The sequence below is a fragment of the Balaenoptera musculus genome, chromosome 12 (assembly GCF_009873245.2).
Source record: "Balaenoptera musculus isolate JJ_BM4_2016_0621 chromosome 12, mBalMus1.pri.v3, whole genome shotgun sequence".
NCBI lineage: Eukaryota > Metazoa > Chordata > Mammalia > Artiodactyla > Balaenopteridae > Balaenoptera > Balaenoptera musculus.
The window spans coordinates 15,825,212-15,849,558 of record NC_045796.1 but is presented as its reverse complement, the minus strand read 5'-3'; the positions used below and the strand labels follow the sequence as shown (position 1 = coordinate 15,849,558).

The 24,347-nt window shown below is 41.0% G+C and overlaps 1 protein-coding gene across 9 annotated transcripts in view; it reads left to right on the top strand.

The window, feature by feature from the left end:
- Positions 1 to 24,347, top strand: part of PLEKHG1 (pleckstrin homology and RhoGEF domain containing G1) — a 226,225-nt gene that overhangs the window by 127,989 nt on the left and 73,889 nt on the right. For 7 of the 9 annotated variants that reach the window (XM_036871389.1, XM_036871390.1, XM_036871386.1 and 4 more), the window contains one exon: positions 4,832 to 5,340. In XM_036871389.1, coding sequence (XP_036727284.1) covers positions 4,933 to 5,340 — 408 coding nt within the window. In that variant the 5' untranslated portion in view covers positions 4,832 to 4,932. Of the gene's footprint in view, positions 1 to 2,668; positions 2,749 to 4,831; positions 5,341 to 24,347 lie in introns of those variants that run through there. The other 2 variants (XM_036871392.1, XM_036871395.1) reach the window with 2 other exon arrangements.

Sequence of the window (24,347 nt, the reverse complement as noted above, 5' to 3'; positions counted from 1 at the left end):
TGGACTTAGTTGCTCTGCAGCATGTGGGATCTTCCCAGACCAGGGCTGAAACCCGTGTCCCCTGCATTGGCAGGCGGATTCTTAACCACTGCGCCACCAGGGAAGTCCTGTGCATATAGTTTTGCCTTGCGTTGTAAAGCTCTCCTTGGGGGTTGTGACAGGGTGTGGTTGGCTGTGGCCCCGTCAGTCTCCCCTTTGACTTGTAAACATGGTCAGAGAAGCATGGACTTTTCCTGCCAATGAAAGTTCTGCTTCACCCCTAAATCAGCCTCAGAGGCAAGTTAGAGCCAAGAAGTGCTACTTTTGATTCTGACAGTGACATTCCAAAGGAGGGCAATTAAAATAGTGGACGTTTGAAGAGCAAAGAAAAGCCAAGGAATTCAAGCTCTTTTGCCTAGAAAAAAATTAGAGAGGATTGTCATGAAGTAAGATGTGTGAAAGTTATCTACATGGGAGCCATACAGCCATATTGTTCTTTTCATTGAGAATGGGACAAGAAGGAATGTTTTTATTTTGATGGCTTTTAAGCTACAGTACTCCTAGTTGTAAGAATCAAGGCCCCTCTACACGTGCTTCCGCCACCACCACCTCCAGGTTTAACAAGGGTCAGAAGGACCAAGACCCTCAAGGCGGGAAAATCAACTTACTTTAGGGTATTCGTGGTCAAAAGATCCACTAACATGGGCCATTAGCAATGATTGGCAAGTTCTCAGAAGTTGCTATATTATTAGTCCTGTGTTTGAGGTCTGGTAAGAAAAAGAGAGAGGTTTTGAGAAGGAGAGCAAAGCAAAGCAGCAAGTTACCCAAATGTTAACACAATCACCAACATCTTTCACTCAAGGCGAGGATAAAGCTTTCTTGTTTTTTTTTTAAAATTCATTAATTTATTTATTTATTTTTGGCTGCATTGGGTCTTCATTGCTGTGCATGGGCCTTCTCCATTTGTGGCCAGCAGGGGCTACTCTTCATTGTGGTGCATGGGCTTCTCATTGCAGTGGCTTCTCTTGTTGTGGAGCACAGGCGCTAGGCATGGAGGCTCTAGCACAGCTGTGGCACGAGGGCTCAGTAGTTTTGGCTCGCAGGCTCTAGAGTGCAGGCTCAGTAGTTGTGGCGCACGGGCTTAGTTGCTCTGCGGCATGTGGGATCTTCCCGGACCAGGGCTCGAACCTGTGTCCCCTGCATTGGCAGGTGGATTCTCAACCACTGCGCCACCAGGGGAGTCCCGGATAAAGCTTTCTTGCTCTACAATTTTCTTTCTCATGTTTCAGTTTATCATGGGAAACCAGCTACCCCAATATCCAGTACACAGCCCTTATCTCCCAATTCTATTTTCGCTAACTCATAACAATATTGTATATTAATGAATGGAGTAAAAAAAGATAAACTTCAAATTGTATTCACCTCTTCATTCACTATTATTGGAATAAAGATTGATAAGGAAGTAAGTTTAAATCTTACAGAATAATATAATTATCTAGAAGATTTCTAGATCATCATTGTCCAACTGAAATACAATGCAAGACACGTATATATTTTGTAATTTTCTAGTAGCCACATTTTAAAAAGTAAGATGGGGCTTCCCTGGTGGCGCAGTGGTTGAGAGTCTGCCTGCCAACGCAGGGAACGCGGCTTCGAGCCCTGGTCTGGGAGGATCCCACATGCCGCGGAGCGGCTGGGCCCGTGAGCCACAATTACTGAGCCTGCGCGTCTGGAGCCTGTGCTCCGCAATGGGAGGGGCCGCGATAGTGAGAGGCCCGCGCACCGCGATGAAGAGTGGCCCCCGCTTGCCGCACCTGGAGAAAGCCCTTGCACAGAAGCTAAGACCCAACACAGCCATTAATTAATTAATTAATTAATTAATTAATTAAAAATTTTTTAAAAAAGATGAAACCAGTGAAAATAATTTTAAGATCTTTTATTTAACCCACTATTCCAAAGTATGACTTCAACACGTAATTAATATAAAAATTATTAGTGAAGCATTTTACACTTATTTGTTTCATGCTACATCTTTGAAAGCTGGCATATATTTTACACTTAGAGCACATCTCTTTGGATGAGTTGCATTTCAAGTGCTCAATAGTCACATATGGCTACTGGCTACTGTGTTGAACAGTGCAGCTCTAGAGATAAATATTAATAATTGATGAATTGTATTAGGAAGAATAGGCCAGACAGAGTGGAAATCTTAAATTATTTTGAAGGAGGTGAGAACAAGACTAGACAGTTTTTATGAGGTACATTTCCTTATGTGAGAAAACTATAATTATCTATATAATCAACATAAAAAATGTTACCCATTAACAAATGCAGTCCCCTATTACATGCCATTATATGACCTAGCTTTAAATGTTTCACTTCTGTCATTGGCAGTTTTGGAAAGTATTTAATTTGGGGCAGAAAGCTTGGCTAAATACTAGAGATACCAAATATCTCAAATATTCTATTTTATTCTATTCAGTTGGCACTCTGAATGGGCTGGTCCAGTGGCCTAGAGCACAAGGCCTGGTATTGGAACATATGAAGCCTTCCTTGGAACCGGGTCCAACTGATGCTGGTATATAAGATTCAACCATGAAGGGATCCCTGTTGACCCGAGTATCATATCCCACTCTCTCCAGCCTTTGAAAGTATAAAAGGCACTATCAGCCCTAGCAGCCCAACATGGACTCCTCTAAAACATCTGGCAATTTTTTGTTCCCCTTTAATCCCTCGGTCCCAATATTGGCTGGCTAACTTGGAGTGAAAGTAAGTAAAGAAATGAGTCTCTCTGTGGTGTTCATTATTCACCATCCTGATAATGAATATTTGCCAAGAGTGTTGTTACTGTCAAATATGGTTTTCTCTACTGGAGAGAAGGTTGATTCTCATCTGGTCAGAAAATCAGAAATTGTCCTGGAGACCAGTGTATCCAAATCGATGATCTAGACCTTTCCAGATGCTCTTTCATATAGAGTAGTACATCCAACTTATGTTTGGTCCTAATTCATAGCCTCATTGGCCCATTGGGACCTTAAAGAACCCTTATATCTTTCCCAAGTTAGTGCCCATTCCTGAAAGTGACATCAACCTCATGGTTATGGTTGTGATGGATGCCATTGTGTGTCTGCTCCTAATTTGAACTGCCCAGGACTTTCTTAACACCAATCCCAAACATGGGTAAGCATCCTTTGCTGCAAACATACCTAAATGCCTGGCTGCTTCTTGGATTCTTCCAACACTCAAGTTGGATCTGGATTTTCAGCACAAGTGCATTTTAATTACTATAACCAATCCATGTTTTATAGGCCATAAAGCTGTTACAGAGCAAGCAGAAAGAATATTGCAAAAGCTTTAAAAATTGGGGGCAAATATACCATGTGGTAGTGGTTATGCTGGTAATTTACTGATTTTCTGCACGTTTCTTACCATTCCTTCTTGTTGACCCATTAGTTCCTTTATTTGATATTCATAATTTTAATAATTGCAGTATAATCTTGCACAAATATTTACCATGCATATAAACTATCTAGAAAAAGTCTGGATGTTGAAGGATATAGACTTGATGGGTTCTTTTTTATTTTAGAACTATTGGTACCAGCTGTTTGATGATCTTTATTATCGAGTCAAACCAAATTCATGTTCCTTTTGAAAAGACGATCATTAGTCTATATTCTTGTTATTGTATTTGTCTTATTATAACCTTCCATACCTAAGTTTCACTCTCGTATTTTTCTAACAAGACCTATAAACATGGATCTTGGTGGATTTTGAAATGAAACAAATTTCTTCACTAATCACTCTCTTTATTGCGAGGCATTTTGTTTCTATAAACCTGGGATAGCATTGCTAGGGGGATAAAGTGTGGATCCTACCTTTCAAATGAAGAAGATTGGAACTTTGTGTGTTTCACCAAAATAGCTTCTGCAAGTTTAAAGTCCATGAAAGTTCTTTTTTGGACCCAAGATTTAAGTGCTGTTATTTAATTGCATGGTCACACTGTCATGTTATTGAACTCTACGTGCAGAACGTGTAGTTCATCAAATATACTCTGTAACAGCTAACTCCATGTATACCGCAAATGGAATGCCAGCTTTCAAGAAGAGATTTAGAGAAATGTTCTGATGGGATGGTTAAGTTTTAACGGGGATGTGGGTCTCAATATTTTGGGTTTTCTTACCCAGTATTAGAAAATTATTGTCCATGTGACACTTTCTTTAATGCTGTGTACAAGTAAAGTGTAAAATTGTCAGTGTTGTTAAGTCAAGTAGTGGTGCTTCCAGGTTGGTAGCTTAAAATTTTGTGGAATTATAGTGGAATACTTAAAATCTAAAACAATGCTTCTCAAAATACCATAAGAATCACGTAGGATGTGTTTTAAATACATAAGCATCACCTGTGGTGCTTGTTAAAGCTCTAGATTCCTTGTGCCCTGAGCCCTGAGCCTTGATTTAGTAAATCTGGACTAATCTGCTCTATTAGTCATCCCAGGTGCTCACACTTTGAGGCCGTGGATGCAGTGCTTCTCAAACTCTGAAGTGTGTGCACATGGTGTTGGCGTCTTGGTAAAACGCAGACTGACGTTCCGTAGGTCCAAGGTAGTGCCGGAGACCCTGATTCTGATGCATTTCCAGATGATGCTTTAGAAACTCCAGCTTTGCAACTCAGCGTCCCATGGGTATCTTTACATATCCGTCTATACCTAACTTGCTACCTTTTTGCTTTTGACCACGTAGATGGAGCTAGGTTTTAACCGCCTTTAAACTTTCTGTGTGATGTAATTTTAAAATACTTGCCTACCTTGCTTATCTTGTCCTTTTTCTTATTTATTTATTTCTTTTCATGTGTATAGATGTGCACCAGTTGCGCCTTGAAGTGCCATCCGCTGTGACACAAGCTCCAGATCCCAAAACCACAGCCAGGCCCCCTCGCTGCTCCCAGGACCTGAAAGCCATGGAGCTTTCCGACAGCGACCGCCCGGTCAGCTTTGGCTCCACGTCGTCCTCGGCCTCCTCCCGGGACAGCCATGGTTCCTTTGGCAGCAGAATGACCTTAGTTTCAAACAGCCACTTGGGCTTGTTTCCCCAGGATAAGGAAGCAGGGGCCATAAAGCTGGAGCTGATGCCAGCCAGGCCGTTTTCCAGCAGCGAGCTGCCGAGGGACAGGGCAGCCGGGCAACAGAGCACGGACCAGGGCAGCAAGAGTCAGCCCTGGGCCCAGCACAGGGTGGAAACCAACGGGGCGACCAAAACGGGGGCAGAATCAGCCACCAGCCCCAAGCTGCTCTACGTGGACAGAGTTGTGCAGGAGATTCTGGAGACCGAAAGGACTTACGTGCAAGATTTAAAAAGCATCGTGGAGGTAAGGCACATTGTTGGCTTTTCAAGTTTGTCCTGCAGGATCAACCTGTTCGCAAAATAAAGAGCAAAGCTAGGTGTCTTCTAAGATGCAAGAGTGGTGTGAATGTTTAAACAGATCATAACTTAAGAGAAACCCTAGGGCCATCCTCTCTGTGTTAAGACCCTCTTAATATTTGCATTCGCGAATTGATTGCATGCTAGGAGTAAGAATGATGATACCAGTGCGTACGCCGGTGTGTTGTGTTAGTGAATCCTGGCCCAAAGGTCTGAGAGTCTCTGGCAGAGAGTGCAGCAGACAGAGGATGAAGGCTTCCTGACTTGCAGGTGTTGGGTGTGTACTGACTGAGCCCATCAGGCTATCTTCGCCTTAATCACAATTGTCTCCTGGTGTCTGGAGCTTCCAAAACTATAGATGCCTGTGTCTCACCTCCAGAGACGGATTTCCTGGGCCTGGGGTGTGGTCTGCGGGTAGGAGGAAATTATGGAAGATCCCCAGGTGATTCTTCTGTGCAAACAAGCCTGGGAATTACCGTTTGATGCTGTTTTCTGTATTGGTTGGTATTTGAGGGAAGGTGGTGAAAGATGGAGAAAAACCCTGGGCTTGGTCTTAGGTGTTTACTTTTCTTTTATGGTAAGCAAGTTTGCATAAATTCTTTTACTCCCTGCAAATTGAACTCAGCTCAGGTGCCAGATCGCAGACTCTGGAAATTCAATTATTAATTTGTTGTTGTTGTTTTCCCTGTATCCTTTCTTTTTTTTAAAATTTTTATTTTATGTGGGAGTATAGTTGATTTATTCAATTATTAATTTGACTTTGATTTAGAGTTAGGTTTTCAAGGATGAAGTAAGAATTACCAGAGCCACTCAGGTATTAATTCATTCTCAATTAATGATTTAAAATATTAGTATTAATAGTTCAAAGACAAATTGATATTATTGTAAAGCTACACTCCCTTTGCTGCCTAGTACTATCCCAGATTCTTTCATGTGTTAGTGCCTACTTCCTGTTTTTAGACTTTTAATCTAAAATGTGTTTCAGAATAAAGTGGTGGAATATTTACTGATGAGGACATTCTCCACCAAATACATACATTCTTATAGCTTTAGGGGAAAAACAAATTCTAAGGCACGATTGTGTGTTGAGTTCCACAAATGATCGAACCAGACCCTGTCTACCAAAAATAGTTATGACATAACTTCCCAGTAAAAATAGAAAAATCAACTGATGCTCAACCAAAACAGTATGTGATACCAAATGTAGAATAAACCAGGCCAATTGTTTCTTTAATTTCAACAATGATGTCATTTGTACTTGAGAAGAAATACCTGTGAAACTGCCAAAAATTTTGGAACCTCTCAGGAAATTTATGGTTGTCAAAGCTTTCTTTGGTCTGTCCTTTTTTCTTTCCTTCTTGGAAACTTTACCACTTCATCAAACCTCACCGTACTGACAGAGAAACCTTTAGTGACTAACCTGGGATTCTGTGAACACTCTTGTTTTTTCTGAGGCTGATTGACAAACCTTAGGTGAGAAGAAATAAGGTAAGATGTGTATGAAAGAAAACAGATCAAGACAGAATTTTTCTTCTAAGAAAGTTTCAGCAGAAGTTTTATTCCAAGCTCTCCAAATGTTCTTGCCTTTTTTCTTTTATCAGTGCATTAGCCATGTTTTACACTAAGGGTTAGTGGACTTTTTCTATAAAGGGCCAGATAGTAAATATTTTAGGCTTTCTGGGCCCTAAGCTGTCAGTCCTAACTGCTCAGTCCTGCCACTGTAGCCCAGCAGCAGCCCCAGACACTATGTCAATGAAGGGGCGTGGAAGTTCCAGGAAAACTTTAGGGCTGGGCCGGACCCAAGGGCCATGGTTCGCCAAGCCCTGTATTAGACTATGAATTTGTGCCTGCATTTCATCAACTGTAAAATGAGACTAATAATATCTGCCTTATAGGGGTGTTATTATGAGAATTTAATCTGATAATACATAAAAAGCTCACACGACAGTGCCTGGCACGTGGTAAGCAATTAATAAGTGGAAACTATCATCATCACGGGCCTCTTCTTCATTTGCTGGTTGAGAGTGAACAAACCGCTCTCGACCGGCCCAGTTATAGCTGTGCTATGTCTTACCTGAAGTCTTTCACAAAAATAAACAGATTAATAATTCACTACAGCAGAAATTTAATTAGGAAAAAGTAATTTAAAACGGGTGATTCCAACATTATTGTTTTGAAGGCAATTGGATTATTTCTGAGGAACCCACGGAAAATCTGAGGTGACACGTAAGAGGGAGAGGAGAGATGAAGAAGGTTGTTGGAGGGAGGGTGGTTGGGAGAAATGTCCCAGATATAAAAGGAGGCACCGAGTAGGAAGACGTAGGTGCTGCTTTACTCCAAAGTCACCGGGATGTTTCGAGTCACATCCCCTCCCCACCTAGAAAAGTGCAGAATCTCTTCAGATCAGGATTGGTCACTGCAGCCTCTTCTTGACACACTTTTGTATGTGACCACCTCTGTTTCTCAAGATCACAGTTTTCACAAAATTGTGAAATTTTGTTTTATCTAGTTCTTTCCTTTATGGAGAGTAACCAATTATTTTCCAGCTTGCAAGCAACTTTACCCAATAAAGACTGTTATGAGGGGTATTCTTTTAAAATACAAAGCGTCAACTCCTTTAAAAATCCATTTTTCTTGATCCATTTCTAACCTGTTTTTATAATTCTGTAGCTGAGCTCTCTAACATCCTCAATTTTTCAAATGCAGAATTTTCGGTTGGGAAAAGGGCTACTTAGTAACAACCTACCATAATAAGGTCTCACCACACAAAGAGACAGAGTTTGTTCGTTGACTTTCTAAGCAAGAATTATTTCTGGAAAAAAACATCTAATCATTTATAGAGATAACTGGGAAGTCATTTTTCACTTATGCAGTAGCACAATGTCAGACTGTCTGCACTCTCTACTTTATTGACTTCCCACTAACTAATATCCTTCAATAATCAGTCTCGGTTTAATTAATTTTCCTGTAAGCGGTACATTTTATCTGTAGTATATCCTATCCATACATAATCCTCACCACTCAGGTTTAGGTTTAGTTCTTAGAATTTATAAAAAGAAACATTTTTGTGAAAGGTCATTGATATATATACACTGATTTAGAAGATGTTAATACAGTGTGCTTTGATAGCTCAGCATGGTACCAAATAGCATCAGAGTAGCTTATTTCTGAGAAGAGATCCTGCTGACATTATCTGGGCAATAGGATTCCCAGATGTTGGTTACAAGGCAAAGGAGGATGTATGTCTTTCTTTCCCTACGTAGAGACATTGTATTAAAATAATCCCAAATATATTGGTATTTTTTTCTTCCCCATGCTATTTAGGAATTCAAAACTGAATTCCTAATGCTTTCTGAAAATGAAACTGAGAAATGTTATTGTTCTTATTGTCATTGGTCTTCATCCCTTGCATCCTCCTCAGACCCTTTTCTCTGTCCCCCCAGCCCCTCCCCATGGCTACTCCATCCTCTGCTCCTTTGCCTGACATCCTGGTGATTTGCTTTTGTACACTTGACATTTGAGAGAGAGAGAGAGAGGTGAGGTCTTGACTATCACCCATACTGAAAGAAACAATAGAGTTGTTATTTCCATTTCTATATATGGCTCCTAATAGCATTCACAGATAAAATGAGATAATAAGTATGAAAGCAAGTTTTAAAAGTTAAAAGTAAAATCGCCAATGATACAATTTGTGGAGAGGGAGAAATTCATAGCTGGAAAGTGGGAAATAAGGGTTTCTTTCATGTTTAATGGGACGTTAGATTGACTGAGCAGAGACTCTCATGCGTAGAGGGGGTTTCTTTAATCTTTCTAAATGATCTATAAAAGAGCCTTTGACAGTCTCATAAACTTGGCCCCAGATATAGTTCATGGCCTGTTCTAACCTTTTTAGGAAAGTTTTTAAATAATTCATAGCATCATGTAATACTGTGTAATTAGAAGTTACATCCCTTCTACAAAATGCCATCTTTGAAGTATAAGAAATACTAAATTAAATCATCCTTTGGGGTGCTGAAGACATGTGTAGTTAGTGAGGAAAAAGTGGGTAAAATATAAAAAGTAACATGTGAGTTTATTTTTTTTCTGTCATATTCCAGAAAGCTAAAATCCTTTTTCAAGCACTTTATCCTTACAGTGTGTTAAAAAGTTAAGAAGTGATTATTATAACTTTACTGTGTAAAATTTAAAGAGCCAAAGCCTTAAGCAATCCTTGTTGAAAGCATTCAGCATTGTTCAAAAGCTGTAGCTACACAAGGATTATACTGTTGATCTCCAACCCCCAGCTCTTGTATTTATTGGTCGACAGGGACTCTTTGTTTATCATGTGATAGTACAGACAGTGGCAGGGTAGGTGGATGAGAGAAGGATGCTTTTCACACACTTAGTGACATGAAGCACATTGAAAGCTATTCTGCCTGTTGCCATAGCTTAAAGAGGCTGCCCTTAGCACCGGAGGTATCCGTTAGTGGAAGGGGAACTCTCACGCTTGGGAAGCGAGCCTCTCCCAGGTCTGTGCAGAGTGAACCCAGTGATCAGGCCCAGGGCATTTGTGCAGTGACTCCACCCTTGACTCTGCCTGGAGACTTAGGTCTTAGGCTGGTGAAGTGACTAAGACTTGGATAAAATGGAATCTGAGTGGGCTTTTTTCCTGTGCCACCCCTCAAGGACAACACTGTCAAGCTTGGAGGTGGTTTCTCTTGAAGCCTGGCTTCCTGGGGATTCTGTTGGAGAGATAAGATATTTTGGTGTGGAAAGGTCAGTTTATGTCTCTGCTACTCTTTTCCCTTGGCCTTTCCCGTGAAAGGATGGCTTTACATGGGCATTCCCTGGACCAGCCTTAACTGCTTAGGATACTTGACAAGAAGAGAAAGGTTTTGAACCAAGGGAAAAGGCTGTTGAGATGTGGTGAACTGTCATAGATTTTATTGTCTTTCTATTTGCAGATGTCCTCACTCACTACTTTCCCTCCAGTTTAAATAACATTTATTAAACTGACGCTTTTTATGAGGTTCATTTAGACTAAGATTTTTTTAATATTGTGGGAAGTATGTGTTCAACGCTAGAGTGTAGGACTTGTCAAGGATTGTTTTTAATGAAGGCTTATTATGTGGGTGGGTTTAACAAAGAACTTACACTGTAGTACTTGGCATAATGTAACGTACTTTTTCTTTTACATGGCATTTGAGCACTTTTGTTTGAATGGGTCTATTTTTCCTTCCAAGGACTTTTATCAGGGCGGGTGAATGAGATCTTTCCTAAAACCATTTAAGATCTAAGGTAATTTGGAAGCAAACCTGTTAAGTAGTTTCATGTTTATGTAGAAGTTATTCCTCAAATAGCACATCTAACCACTGTACATGAGCCCCCCAAACTTCGCTTTGACTGTTTGTTTCCATGCCTCTTTGTTGTTGTTTCGCCCCCCTCCTTCCCTACCCTACCCCACCCACTCTCATCTCTTGTCACCTTAACAACGACAGAAACTTAGAAGGTGAGAACATAGTGATTTTGAGTGTTCATCTCTTCTACTGGTTGCAGCCTAATATGGGAGGGAGGGCAGGGACCTGGCCTTTTAAGTCTTTTGTCCATTTGGAATGTTCTGATCATACCTTCTGATTAATTGCTAATGAACATCGAAAATAGGTCAAGGTGGGCAGCATTTAGTAAAAGCAAAGTGAGTTGAGGTTTGCAGAGTTGCTGTGCAAAAGTAGCTGTGGGCTGTTTACACAAGTTCGTGTATACTTAATGAATGATGTCGGTTTATTTCCTCCAAATCGTTCTGGCTAGATCTTGAGTCAAAACTTAGGAAAATTAGTCAAAATAACTATATTGGTCGGATTCTCCTGGAAGCACGGTAGACAGTGAGTATCACCAACGTGAAACCTTAAGCTTTGTGACCACACCCGCCACCTCAATGAATCCGAACAGCTGTAAACATACGTCATAGCTACCACTTCTAAATTTTCTAGATACGTGCCTTAATAACAAAAACACCAAAAAATAACATGAACAGCAACTAATATTTGAGTACTTACCGTATTTCAGGCACTGCATTAAGCACTTATCGCCTCACCCACAGCCCCATCTTGTGGGTACTATAATAATTTTCTTATTTTTAGCACAAGAATATTGCATGTACAAAGAGTAAAGGAACTTATCCAAGGTCTGTAAATGGTTAGTGGTAGAACTGGGACTGGAACCCGAGTTTCACTCTAAAGCCCCTGTTTTACTGCTACACTGTTATTGTAAATCTCCTCTTAGAGTCTAGCAGAGGGCTCAGAGATTTTGGTCTTCTTCTTAAGCTCTCTAGGGCAGGGTGTTGCAGCACAATAGACATTTGGGGCTGGATAGTTCTTGGCTGTAGGGGATAGTCATGTGCATTGTAGGATGTTTAGCAGCAAACCTGGCCTCTACCCACTAGATGCCAATAGAACCACCACCATCCCCACTCGTGACAACCAAAATTGCCTCTAGACATTGCCAAATAGCCCCTGAGGGACAAAATTCCCTTGGTTGAGAACCACTGTTCCAAAAATTTGGAAGGCATAATGTATAAGAGTAGGCTAAGCCACAGTAACAAATAGGCCCCAAATTTAGTGACTTAATACAACAGAAGTTTCTCCTTTTACAGTCATGTATGTGTGTGTTCAGGTTAAGGGGAGTTGTGCTTCTCCATGCAGTCATTCAGGAACCAAGCTGATGAGGCTCTGTCCTCTTCAGCACGTGGCTCCAAAGGTTGTGCTGGGGTCTGTGCCATCTCAGCTAGAAGGGCAAGAGGACACAGAGACATGCATTGGGGAAGGGGTGGGGGGTTCTGGGACAAGCACAGAAATGGCTCACCCCGTCTCTCATTCCACATCAAACTCTAAGTTTGGAGATATAGTCTAGCTGTGTGCCCAGAAAAAGTAGCAAACATTTTTGTGAGCAATTGCCAGTGTACACCATGCATTATATATATCTGAAACATTCTCACTGTAAAACCTATACCATGTATCCCACCATCACTAAAAGTAAAAATAAAAATACATGAAGAAGAAAGCAGGAAAGATTTTGATGATGCTTACTGCCAAGATTATAGTTACTCTCTCTACTAAATAACCCCATAGGATGTTTGAAATGGAATCCTTCATTTAGGACCTGGAACAGATTCAGACCAATGTACCTTCTCATGTTCCTCCCCTCTTTCATGTCTCCATCACCACCACCCTCTTTTTCTCCCATGATTCCTAATGCCCTCTCCTCTTTTATTTTTGTAGTTTTTCCTATCCACATGACCTGTCAACAGGGCTCTTTGGAATTATTGAACATAATAGGTAGTATTTCAGTTTAAAAAGAGGCTTTCTGGGTCTAGCATAGTTCAAAGGCAGGGATGGTACTTCTCTTGCTAGTGTTCTGGAAACCTCTTGAGTAGACTGGAGTCAATGAGGATAATGGACTAATGCCATCAAACCCTTAATAGAATGATGATGCTTGGAAGTGCAAGTTTATTGCCACACTGATAAAGTTTATAAGAAAATTGAACGCCCTCCTTTTCACTGCCCTGCCCTTCTCTCAGACTCATTTCTGTAGCTATTCTGAGAAGCCAAAATGAGAATTACGGACACTTGAAGAAAAAGTAAGCAATGAAAAACCTAATTGTTGAAAGTGTTTTAATACATTCTTGGGCCTTGCACACCCTGAATCAACTGACATCATTATGGATGGTTTTCCGTTAAGAAGTTGAAGTCAACTTGCATCTTTCCAGAGGTGAACTTGGAGAAAGTAAATTTACCATTGATAAATAGTAGTCTATTTATATTGTTAACCTTTACCTGGAGTACACTTTTCAAATTACTAAGAACTCTGTAGCAATAGCATAATGAACACCAGTTGGTATAATAATTATGAATTTAGTGATGTTCCTCATTGTCTCCTTAAGAAATACTAAACCTCAGGTAATGGAAAAGTCACCTTTGAGTTCCTGACAATCCTGACTTGTGACTTGCTTCTTTATTTTTTATTTTTTAAACTTCTTTATTTTTTGTGACTTGCTTCTTGAAGCTTGGGGCTGGAATCAATAGTTGAGGTCAGTCCAAAGATGTTCAGGCTTTGTAGGACATTTTCACCAGGTAGCAAGAGTTCGTGATCTGAGAAGAGTTTATAGTTGCAGATTGTTTTTAGCTTCCATATCATATGTCTAAGACCCAAGAGAGAGTACAGATGATAGAGGTAGAGAGCTAAATGAATTTCAAAGTGCCTACAATCAATTCTGCTATAATTCGACATACGACATATGTGCTCCTAAAAATTACTCACTATGCAAAATCATATGAGGGAGAAATGGAAAAATGGGTTCCAAGCACAACACTCAGAAACATCATCAGTGACACAAAAAAGAAAGATAGGAATCTAACAAATGGAGACAGTTTTATACATGTTAAATGGTTAAGAAATATATACCTTCTATAGTAAATATGATACTTTACCTCGAAAAAAAACCCTGAAATTTCTTGTGGGAGCCAACTGATTCCCACAGCTACCACTCTCTGTGAGAGGAAGAGAACAAAGAGGAGTGAGAGAGAAAGAGTGAGAAAAAAAGAACAATAAAGAGGAAAAAGAACAGAGAAGGAAAAATATAAGGTAGGCTAAGAGGAAGGAGAGAAAAATTGAAGAGAGCAGAAGCCATGTGCAGAGTTGCAGTGTGAGTTATTATGAGGTAGGTTTACCTAGCATCGATGCAAAATTGATACACGTGCCGTGGATGGGTGCGGCTTAGAGGCACACAAGGTGGACTGAGGTGGACTGAGGTAGCTGGTATGTATTTGAGGTGTGTGTGTGTATTTGTATTCCTCTGCTGCTCTTTGGAAGTGGCTGTGCTTTTCTGTGCTCACCTAGTGTTTATCGTGGATGCAATCCTGCCTAAGCAAAATTCGGAAATTTAAGTTCAAATTACTCCCTAGTATATTAATCATGTGGGAACACATTCACGTTTTCAAAGCAAATGTTAAAGCAGAATTGACTGTACTTATTCTCTGGAGTATTATGACTTGTTACAAATAGGTCTCATCCCTCCCCCATCCCCTTTGCTCAGACCAGAAGATTAAAGAACACTATACCTGTTGTCAAAAAACATGATCTTCCATTTATGTTAAGTAGGACTAATAAAGACAATGACAAATATTCCTAAAGCACTTTTTATTTCCTCCCTGTAAGAAAAAAATGGTTTAAAAGAATTTCAATCTCTCTCAGCAATTTGAGAGTTTGTTTACATTTCTGAAAACTAAAAAATAGATTTTTTTTACCCTAATCTGGGACCAACAAATATGATTACTTGAAAGTGGAGTTGTCAGAAATTTTTCTTTCTCTGAAAGGATTTTCAAAATTTGGTCAAATACTCTTACACAAACTATAGCTCTTGCTGTCTATGAAACTCATCACACCAAGGAGAGGTAAGGGGTAAATATTAGTGTATTTCTGATGATAAAATTAGAATATTTTCCACCTGCACTTGCAGATTCAGAGTTAGACAATGTATTAAAGGAAAGGATAGACTGACTTACAGACATAACTGAGTACATTGATTTCTTTTGTGAGATCAAGCATTAAGAAAAATACCTGCAACTAAAAAGTCCCTTCCCATTCTATTAAGCTTTTTTTTTAAGGCAACATTTTGATTTTTGATGAAAAGTCATTTCAAAAACTTCAGTTAACTCAGGTGATCGAGTAGCTATTATTACTGGTCTGCTCAAGAACTGCTAATATATTTCAAAGACTGCCTGTAGGCACGATTCTATTGAAGATTTGCTAAAACAGGTCATGTTCAGTTGGGGTAGAATTATGCTGCCTTTTGGGTGTGTGCCATCTTGAATATTCAATTATACTGAGTGGGTAGAAAATATAGAATTCAGGAAATTGTGTTCAAAACAAACCAACCTTCAGTTGGGAGTAGTTTCCCATGACTGGAAATTTCTTCCAAAGAAAACATGTTGCTTACACCTTGTGAAACTAATCACATCAAAGAATCTACCCAGGTCATTTGACAAGCCTAGAGCAAGTTGTTGTCCAAGCAACCCTGCTCTGTAACACCTAGAAAAGGAAGAGGTAGATTGGGCTGATGTGGGACTTGTCAGCCTACATAGTTTACTAACCTGTTTTCTGATCATTCATGTTTTCAATTTCTCCTCTGCCCACCAAGACTACTCTGCCACTTAAGGGGGATAGCATTGTTCAATACAGCAGCTCACATGGAATGTTTTATATCTTTTTAAAACTGGTAAAATATACATGACATTTATTATTTTAACCATTTTAAGTGTACAATTCAATGACGTTAAGTACATTGACACTGTTGTACATTGAACTACGTAACCATTGCCACCTTCTATCTCCAGAAATTTTCTGTCACCCCAAATTGAAACTGTGCACCCATTAAACACTAACTCTTCATTCCCTCTTTCCTCAGCCTCAAGCAATCCTTTTTTCATTTTTAAAAATTGTGGTAGAATACACATAACATAAAATTTACTGCCTTAACCATTTTTAAATGTACAGTTTATAGGCATTCAGTACATTCACAGTGTTGTGCAACCAATCCCTAGAATTCTTTTCATCTTGCAAAACTGAAACTCTGTACCTGTTAAACAGTAACTCCCCATTCTCCCCTCCCTCCTTCCAGCTCCTGATAACCACGATTCTACTCTCTGCTTCTATGAATCTGACTACTTTTGATACCTCACATAAGTGGAATCATACAGTACCTGTTCTTTTGTGACTGCTTATTTCACTCAGCATAATGTCATCAAGGTTCATCCATGTCATAGCACATGTCAGAATTTTCTTCCTTCTTAAGGTTGAATAATATTCCGTTGTATGTATATATCACATTTTGTTTCTCCAGTCATCTGTTGGTGGATGCTTAGATTGCTTCAAATAGCGCAGAATTTTTGATTCAGTAGAATCACACAAAGTTTTAGAACTGGAGAATAACTCAGGGAAGTCTAGCTGACCATAGATTCTGAAAGGGTGAGGTGTGTTGGTAAGTTTTCTATTCCTGGCAATCAGCACTGCCTTTGACACTTAATAGGCCATCAGTAAATATTTGCTGAATGAATTATCAAGTTCTACCCAATCATCTTTATAGGTGAGGAAATGGAGATCCAGAGAACCAAGTGATTTCTCCAACTGGATGCAAATCTTAGTTCTGTCACCTACTACCTTTGATCTTGAACAATTATTTAACTTCTGTAATCTTCAGTTTCTTCTTAAAATGAAAGGTATTGCGTACCTCATAGGATGTTGTGAGGATGAACAGAGGTAATGCCTGTAAAATGCTTTGCACGGACCTGGTGTAGCGGAAACTCTCAACAGCTAAAAGCTGTTCAAGTCCAGACCCTGCAGCTAAGTATTGGCAGTGCTGGGACTGTATCCATTTCATTTAGAAACAACTAGAAAAATACAAGAAGCATCTATTGAGTTTCCCTTACGTACCAATTAAGGAGGGTTCTCATACATACTTGTTAATGAAATTTTCTGGTAAAATTACATTTACTGCCCAGTTTTCTACATTTCAGCCATTGACAAGGATGAAATTGACACGGATATGTGTGAAGGACAGAGCTTGTCTCTTCTACATCCAACCACCACATAGTTTAGACAAAACCAGAGCAGTGGTATAGAGGGGAAGTGGGAACAATTAGGGTCACTTCCTGAGCAACTTCTTGGGACATGTCTAAACTGTGGCATTACCTTTTTTCCCCTAGCATATATATAGGTAGCTTTTTGAGTATGAGAAATTGTCTCCTGCAAGACCAGAGAGTCTGGGCTAACCCATTTGTAATAATTAACAGATAAATTTATACTCTAGGACCCCTTCTTGCCAACTCCTGTTCTGAAGTAGGAGCTGGCTCTAAAGTTCCAGGTCCTATTTGAAAGGAAGAAGGTAAAGAAGGTTACTGATAAATTGTATATATTTACTTCATATTCAAAATTATCTAGAATGTTCTAGGTATTACTTTTGGCAAGAAAATCCACTAGAATAAAATTCCTACTTCGAAGATAGGACAAAGTAAAGCAACATAAAGATCCCGTATGAGAACACACAATTAACTGGTCATCAGCTAGGTTCATACCAAGGACAATAAGCCCTCACAGACAGGTTCAAGGGGTTATTATTTGAGCAATTAAAAGCTGTCACCTAAGAAATCTGGTTAGGAAGAGCAGCTAAAAACAGGTTTTTTTCTAAAGCAGAGGCTGCACTTGAGTATCACCTGGGGAGCTTTTACAACTCTTGCCCCCTCAGGTGTAGCCTGGACTAATGAAATCTGAATCTCCCAGGGTGACATCACTTTTTCTTAAAGCTCTCCATATTCCAATAAGCAATCAACATTGAGGTCCACTGTCCTAAAGGGATTCTTTTCCCCTTTGTTATAAAGCAAACAATAGACATTTAAAGGCAGCACGAATTACCCCACCCACCCCATCCCCTGTGATGAAATGGTGAAAATGAAGAAAAGCTAGAATCTGCAAGAACTGAATCCAAATCCTGACTCTGCCATTTCCCTTTGTGATCTTGGATAAGTTACTTAACTTTTCTAAGTTTCAGTGTTTTTACCTGTAAAATGGGAATAAGAGGATTGTTGTGAAAATAAGACTATCCATGCAAAATGCTAGCACCGTGCTAGGCATATAGTAAGCACTCAAGTGAGAATGATTATTAATTTTATCATTATTATTATTAATATACTTAGTATTATTTGGAAAAGCCAGTAACTTCTGGTACATTTAAAAGTATCATAATATTGTTCTTGCTAATCTACGTTAAGGTATTATTTCAGAAAATTGTTTTAACTTTGCAGTTTAAAAAGGATATATATTGTTTTGATTTAGTTAGTTTATCTGATATACTTACATGTAGTTGGAATTTATTTCTAATATCGTACAGGGCTGCCAGGGATGCAATGGCAGAATGAAATTATTTCCAGAATTTTGACTTGAGCTGAGCTAAACTGAGATTGATTTAATGGACAGAGCACTGGTCTGGGCTCCAGTCCCATGCTGACAGTCAGCTGTGTGCCATGGACAACCAACCAGGCTGACCTCAGCTTCATCCTCTGTAAATGAGTCTAATTCAAGAAGCCAAAATCTAAAGATGACTAGAGATCTCATCTCCTCGAACCTCAGCTCTCAAGAATGTAACTAGGAGATAAGTGAGCCCTTTGAGCAGCCAAAATAGATATTTCCAACGCCAAACAGTAAATCCTGTGTCTTTACCCAAAGAAAGGCCCCAAGCTCTCACTAGGAGCTTATTTACTCTACATGTTTAAAATAAGCTTAATTAGGGAATTCCCTGGTGATCCATGCAGTGGTTAGGACTCCGAGCTTCCAGTGCTGAGGGCCCAGTTCAGTCCCTGGTGGGGGAACTAAGATCCCGCAAGCCTCGAGGCACGGCCAAAAAAAAAAATAAATTAAAAAAAAAGTTTAATTATTTGGTTTCCTAGCCCACAGAAGGGGGGGGGGGGGGGGGGGAGGAGGTAGATGTGATGACACTAAGGAGCCAGAGGAAGAACTCCTTAGAAAACGAATTAAGGTAAAGCTATTTAGAGTGGATGCAAACTCACCTTCTCACCCTGGTGAATTTCACTTGTGAATTACGCCCCAGTGCGTAACCTGAGTCCTTACTGCTGAGCCTGACTCCAAGAACATTTTTTATATTTTTATTTATTTATTTATTTATGGCTGTGTTGGGTCTTTGTTTCTGTGCGAGGGCTTTCTCTAATTGCGGCAAGTGGGGGCCACTCTTCATCGCGGTGCGCGGGCCCCTCACTGTCGCGGCCTCTCTTGTTGCGGAGCACAGGCTCCAGACGCGCAGGCTCAGTAGTTGTGGCTCACGGGCCTAGTTGCTCCGCGGCATGTGGGATCTTCCCAGACCAGGGCTCGAACCCGTGTCCCCTGCATTGGCAGGCAGACTCTCAACCACTGCGCCACCAGGGAAGCCCAAGAACATTTTTTATTATGTTTAGTATACATCTAAACTGTATTGCCTGATGCCTGGTCTTCATATACAAAGCGATTTTTTAGTTATGATAACTGACTTTTTATTAAAGTATAGTTGGTTTACAATATTGTGTTTAGTTTTAGATGGACAGCAAAGTGATTCAGATATAGATATATTCTTTTTCAGATTCTTTTCCATTATAGGCTGTTTGTTACAAGATGTTGAGTATAGTTCCCTGTGCTGTATAGTAGAACCTTGTTTATTTTATATATAATAGTGTGTATATGTTAATCCCAACCTCCTAATTTATCCCTCCACCCCACGCACTCCACCCCCCAGCTCCAGCTTTCTCCTTTGGTAACTATAAGCTTGTTTCTATATCTGTGAGTCTGTTTCTGTTTTGACTTTTTAAATGTTTTTCACTGTTGTAAAACATACATAACGTAAAATTTATCATTTTCAAGTGTACAATTCAGTGGCAATAAGCACATACACAGTGTTGTGCAACCATCACCACTATCCATTTCTAGAACGTTCTTTACCATCCCAAACAGAAACTCTGCACCCATTAAACAATAACTCCCCATGCCCCCTTCCCCAGTCCCTGGCAATCTCCAGTCTACTTTCTGTCTGTGAATTTGCTAGAATCAAACAATAGTTGTCCTTCTGTGTCTGGCTTCTTTCACTTAGCATAACGTTTCCAAGGTTCATCCATGTTGTAGCATGTGTCAGAATTTCATTAATTATAATTAACTTTTAATACTTAGAGAAAATTCTTATACAATAACTCATCCCTTAACAAAACTGAGGTGACCCTTTATAAAAAGTGAGACTCATCCTTACTCTGTAAGAAGGGGGTGGTATGAAAATAATAAAGGCATGATGAGAAGTTACAAGCATCTGTCCAACCCAAAGCAAAATGGAATGCTTGTTCTGAATGTTTTTGTTTTGTTAAACTAATATAAAAGAGTCCCTAATGATTCTTGTGCTTGAATCATTGACACACACACACACACACACACACACGCACACACCCCAAAATACATCACATAAAAACTAGAGAGAAGCTGCAGCCTAAGTCTCTGGTTTCAAATGGCAAAATCACATTGAGGCAAAATTATTCCTGTTTTCGCTGAATGCTGCTTAAAGGACTTGGGGTAGAGGGGGGTGCAGACGCGCTTGGAGGAGGCAGGATGAGCCATTCCTTTAAACTGCTCTTTAAAAAAATTTTTTTAAAACATCTTTATTGGAGTGTAATTGCCTTACGTTGGTGTGTTAGTTTCTGCTGTATAACAAAGTGAATCAGCTATACATATACAAAAATATATATTTTCTTCTGAAACAAGCCTTTTTTTCTCTTTGAACCAACAAGAAATGTTACAAGTGTCCCTTCAGTTTTATAATGGGGCTTAAAGTTAAGTTGTTAACCTTTAAGTGGGAGATGAGTCAGGAGAAGACGGCCACTCCCGCCACTGCAGCAGCCAACAGTCAACACGGAATGGCTGAAAAGACTGCTCTTCTGTCCTGTTTTCCCTAAAGCAGTGGATAAATCACTCAACCCCGGGGGCTGTTTATGGCCTTGTATATGGTGTTTCCAATGCAAATGCACATAGAGAAAAGGGTGAGAGTTAATCTACTTTTGATTGGGGAAGCGTTTCTTTTCTTGTGCAAAGGCGGGAGTTAGGTGGGTGGGAAGAGAGTTAAAAAGGATCGCAGAGTTTAGGAACTTTTGTCATCTTTGAGAGGCTGTGTTGTTTAAAGGCTGTCCCTGAGACCGAGGGGAGGGGGGAGGGGAGGGAGCAAAAGAGGAACACGGGGTTGGGTTACGATTCAATACAGCTTTTTTGCCACTTAGAGAGCTTGGGAGATCTGCCAGGGACTCTGTTAACCCTTGCCTTCCGGGCTCTGCTTCGCCCACTTAGCAGATGGATCAAGTTCACAGGAATTCACTCTGCAAACATTCAGTGCTGGGAGAGCTACAACAGAACCCCGGGTCATTGTGGACATCAGTTTTGTGGGAGAGAAGGAGCTACAAAAAATTTTTTAGAACACCAACACTGGATGTTGATTCCTCTGGCTTCCTTTATCATGGAATTGTAAATGCTCAGGGGAGCACCTGACCAGACCGGGTGGGAAGGATCAGAGAAAGATTCCTGGAAGAATCGTGAAGGAGGCGTTAGCCAGGTTAGGATGGTAGGAGGGACAGTCTTGGCATTTAGAATAGAATATGCAAAGACAGTGACCCATGAGAGAACAGGGGACATTCCCGAAGCTACAAGAAGCGAGTGCCTGTGTGCTGGGGGTGGTGATGGTGGAGAGGGAACAAGAAAGTGGTGAAAGATGAGCCCAGGCAGGGGTGCAAGCATTGAGGGCCCTCCCTCTGTGCCGCCGCCCACGGCTGTGGGAAGTCACTGAAGGACTTTATGCAGGAGGCAGAACATCACATCTGAGCTCGAGAAAGATCACCCGGGATTCATTCTGAAAAGCTGGAGGGGGTGGGACCCACCATAGAGGGATTAGGTAGGATGTCCTCGCAGTAGTCCCCACTGGAGAGGAGCCAGGAGACCAAGGCAGCGGTGAGGGAGAGGAGGACTCAGTTTCGCCAAGAGCTACAGGTGGGAGAGGCAGGATTTCTCGTCCAGGTGGACAGAGCAGGGGAGAGGGCCGGGGTCTGGGAGACTTTCGAGTGTCATGGGGACTTTGAGTGCATGTGTCTCCCCTAACAATGATCTTCACACTCTCTCCCAACCATGCCACTCAAGGACTGAGCCTTCCTATGGCACTCTTACTTCCCGTGGGCAGAGAAGGGTGGTGGGGGAGCTTTTTAGTATAATTTGTCAGTGTGCAGGTAGAGTTAACTTGCTTTCGAACCAAAAGAAGTTCCAGTCTGGCCATCTCCCCGTTCTACCGAGGAGGAACCTGGGACGCAGAAGGCCACACAGCAGCCGCTGCTACCAGCCAATGTGTGCTGGGCACCCGTGCCGGGCGCCTTAAATGAACGTTGTTGTTTAACCCCCAGAATAATGATCAGGTGGGTAGTTGTATTATCTCTACTTAACAGCTGAAGCAGTGAGTCTCAGCAAGGCCAGTAATCCACCGAAGGGCCGGCTCTCAGACCCAGGCTGCCTGCCTAGGCGGCTGGTGCATTTCCCACCACACAGCGTCTGGAGCCAAGGCCTTCGGGAGGAATCTCTGTCCTGTCCCTAGTGCCATGCTCTGTCCTCAGATAAATCTGCTGTCCTGGGAAAGCAGATCTGCAGCAGATGGAAACTTCATCGATTACAAGAAAAGGCATGTCATGTCCTTCTGTTGAGACTGTAAAACTACTGCTGTAGAAATTCATCCTACACAGTCTCTTGAAAAATCATTTATGGAAACCTCATCCTATGAAGTCGATCTCTCCCTCCCTCTCTCTCTCTCTCTCTCCCTCTCTCTCCCCCCCTCCCTCCCTCTCTCTCTCTCTCTCTCCCCCCCTCCCCCTCCCTCCCTCTCCCCCTCTCCCCCCCCCCTCCCTCCCTTCCTCTCTCTCTCTCTTTCAGTTCTAAGTAATAAGGTGCCCATGGACATTGTGCTTTTGATTTAAGAGAGGAGAAAAAATAGTTTTCCCAAAATCACACATTTCACTCTGTGGGCCTTGGAATTGGAACCAGGTCTCCAATACAACAAAAGGAAATCTTTGAATTTACCCCATTCAAGAGACCCAGTGCTCTTCAAGAAAGTCAAGTTTCTGGGGAGTGTCCCATCATGGTGGCCCACCTGCACCCTATTTTACCCTCCGCATAGCGCTTCTTCCCACTCCCCTGGAGGTTGCCAAGCCCATGGCTGTTTCTGTGTCAATAAATAACTTCTGGTTAAGACTGTGCTGTAATGAGATCAACAGCAGTATAGCCAGAGAAGCAATAAGATATGTCCTTAGGGCTGCTCATTGTTTTCGATACAATGAACGGAACCATTTCCCCTATGCATTTCCATAGGGAAATGGATTACCTAATGCCGCCAGAGTATAATCACATTCATCCTCGTTGAAAAACTGCCCATAAAGAGATCGGTCCCTGTGTAGGTTCTTTATTTTAATATATCCAGCCTCATTGTATTGCAATTTTCAAGTAGAATAGCTTGACCTTGAGGGTCATCATCAATCTGTGTGACTCAGTAGATGGGAAGTCGAGTGATGTCTTCCAGCATTTTCCTCTTTCTGTTTAACGTTGTCCAGGTAGCCCCTGCCTTGGGGGCCTGGTTGAAACTTTTATATGTTTCAGAGTCTCAAGTAAATTAGCATAAATTGCACCTACTGTATACAGACCAATTGCTATGAGAATTACCTATATCACAGTTCCTGTCTCAGTAAGAGACTAGAAAGTATTCCAACTCATTAAATAAGTCATATAGTTAATTACTGTCCCATTCATCATTAGGTCAAGCATACACTAACTGGTCATGTGTATGTGGCAAAACTGACTGTATCTGTTTTAATGGGCCATTATTTGGTGTCCTTATTTCCAGATGTCTGATGCTCTAGAATTGAGAGTCCTCAGGTGAGGTATGGGTGGTTTTTGACCTGCAAACAGGAAATGTTTTGCTGAGAAATCCATGGCCACATTTTGATGTTTAGTGAAGGCCTTTAAGCCATCGGTGTACGAAGTGATGTGCAGAGTTCCGTGGAGGAGGTCAGAGCACCAAGAACAAAAATCCAGACTGTCGTCAAAAGGATGTTACTCTAATAAGCTGACTATGGTACACGATCCCCTGTGACCCTTCCAGGGTCACTTACCCACAGTCGTAAGGAAGCTTTGCTGCACGAGTCCTGCACCTCTTTGTACATGTCATTTCCATACACCATCCCTTTCCCCTGACGAAAGCTATGCTTTCAGAGCTGCTGTTTCTCTCTACATTGCTGATTGATCTTCATTTTATAGTGATTCCTGATTCTATAGCTTTTCAACTCTCTGCTTTCCAGGCTCTCCATTGTATACATTTTTTAATGA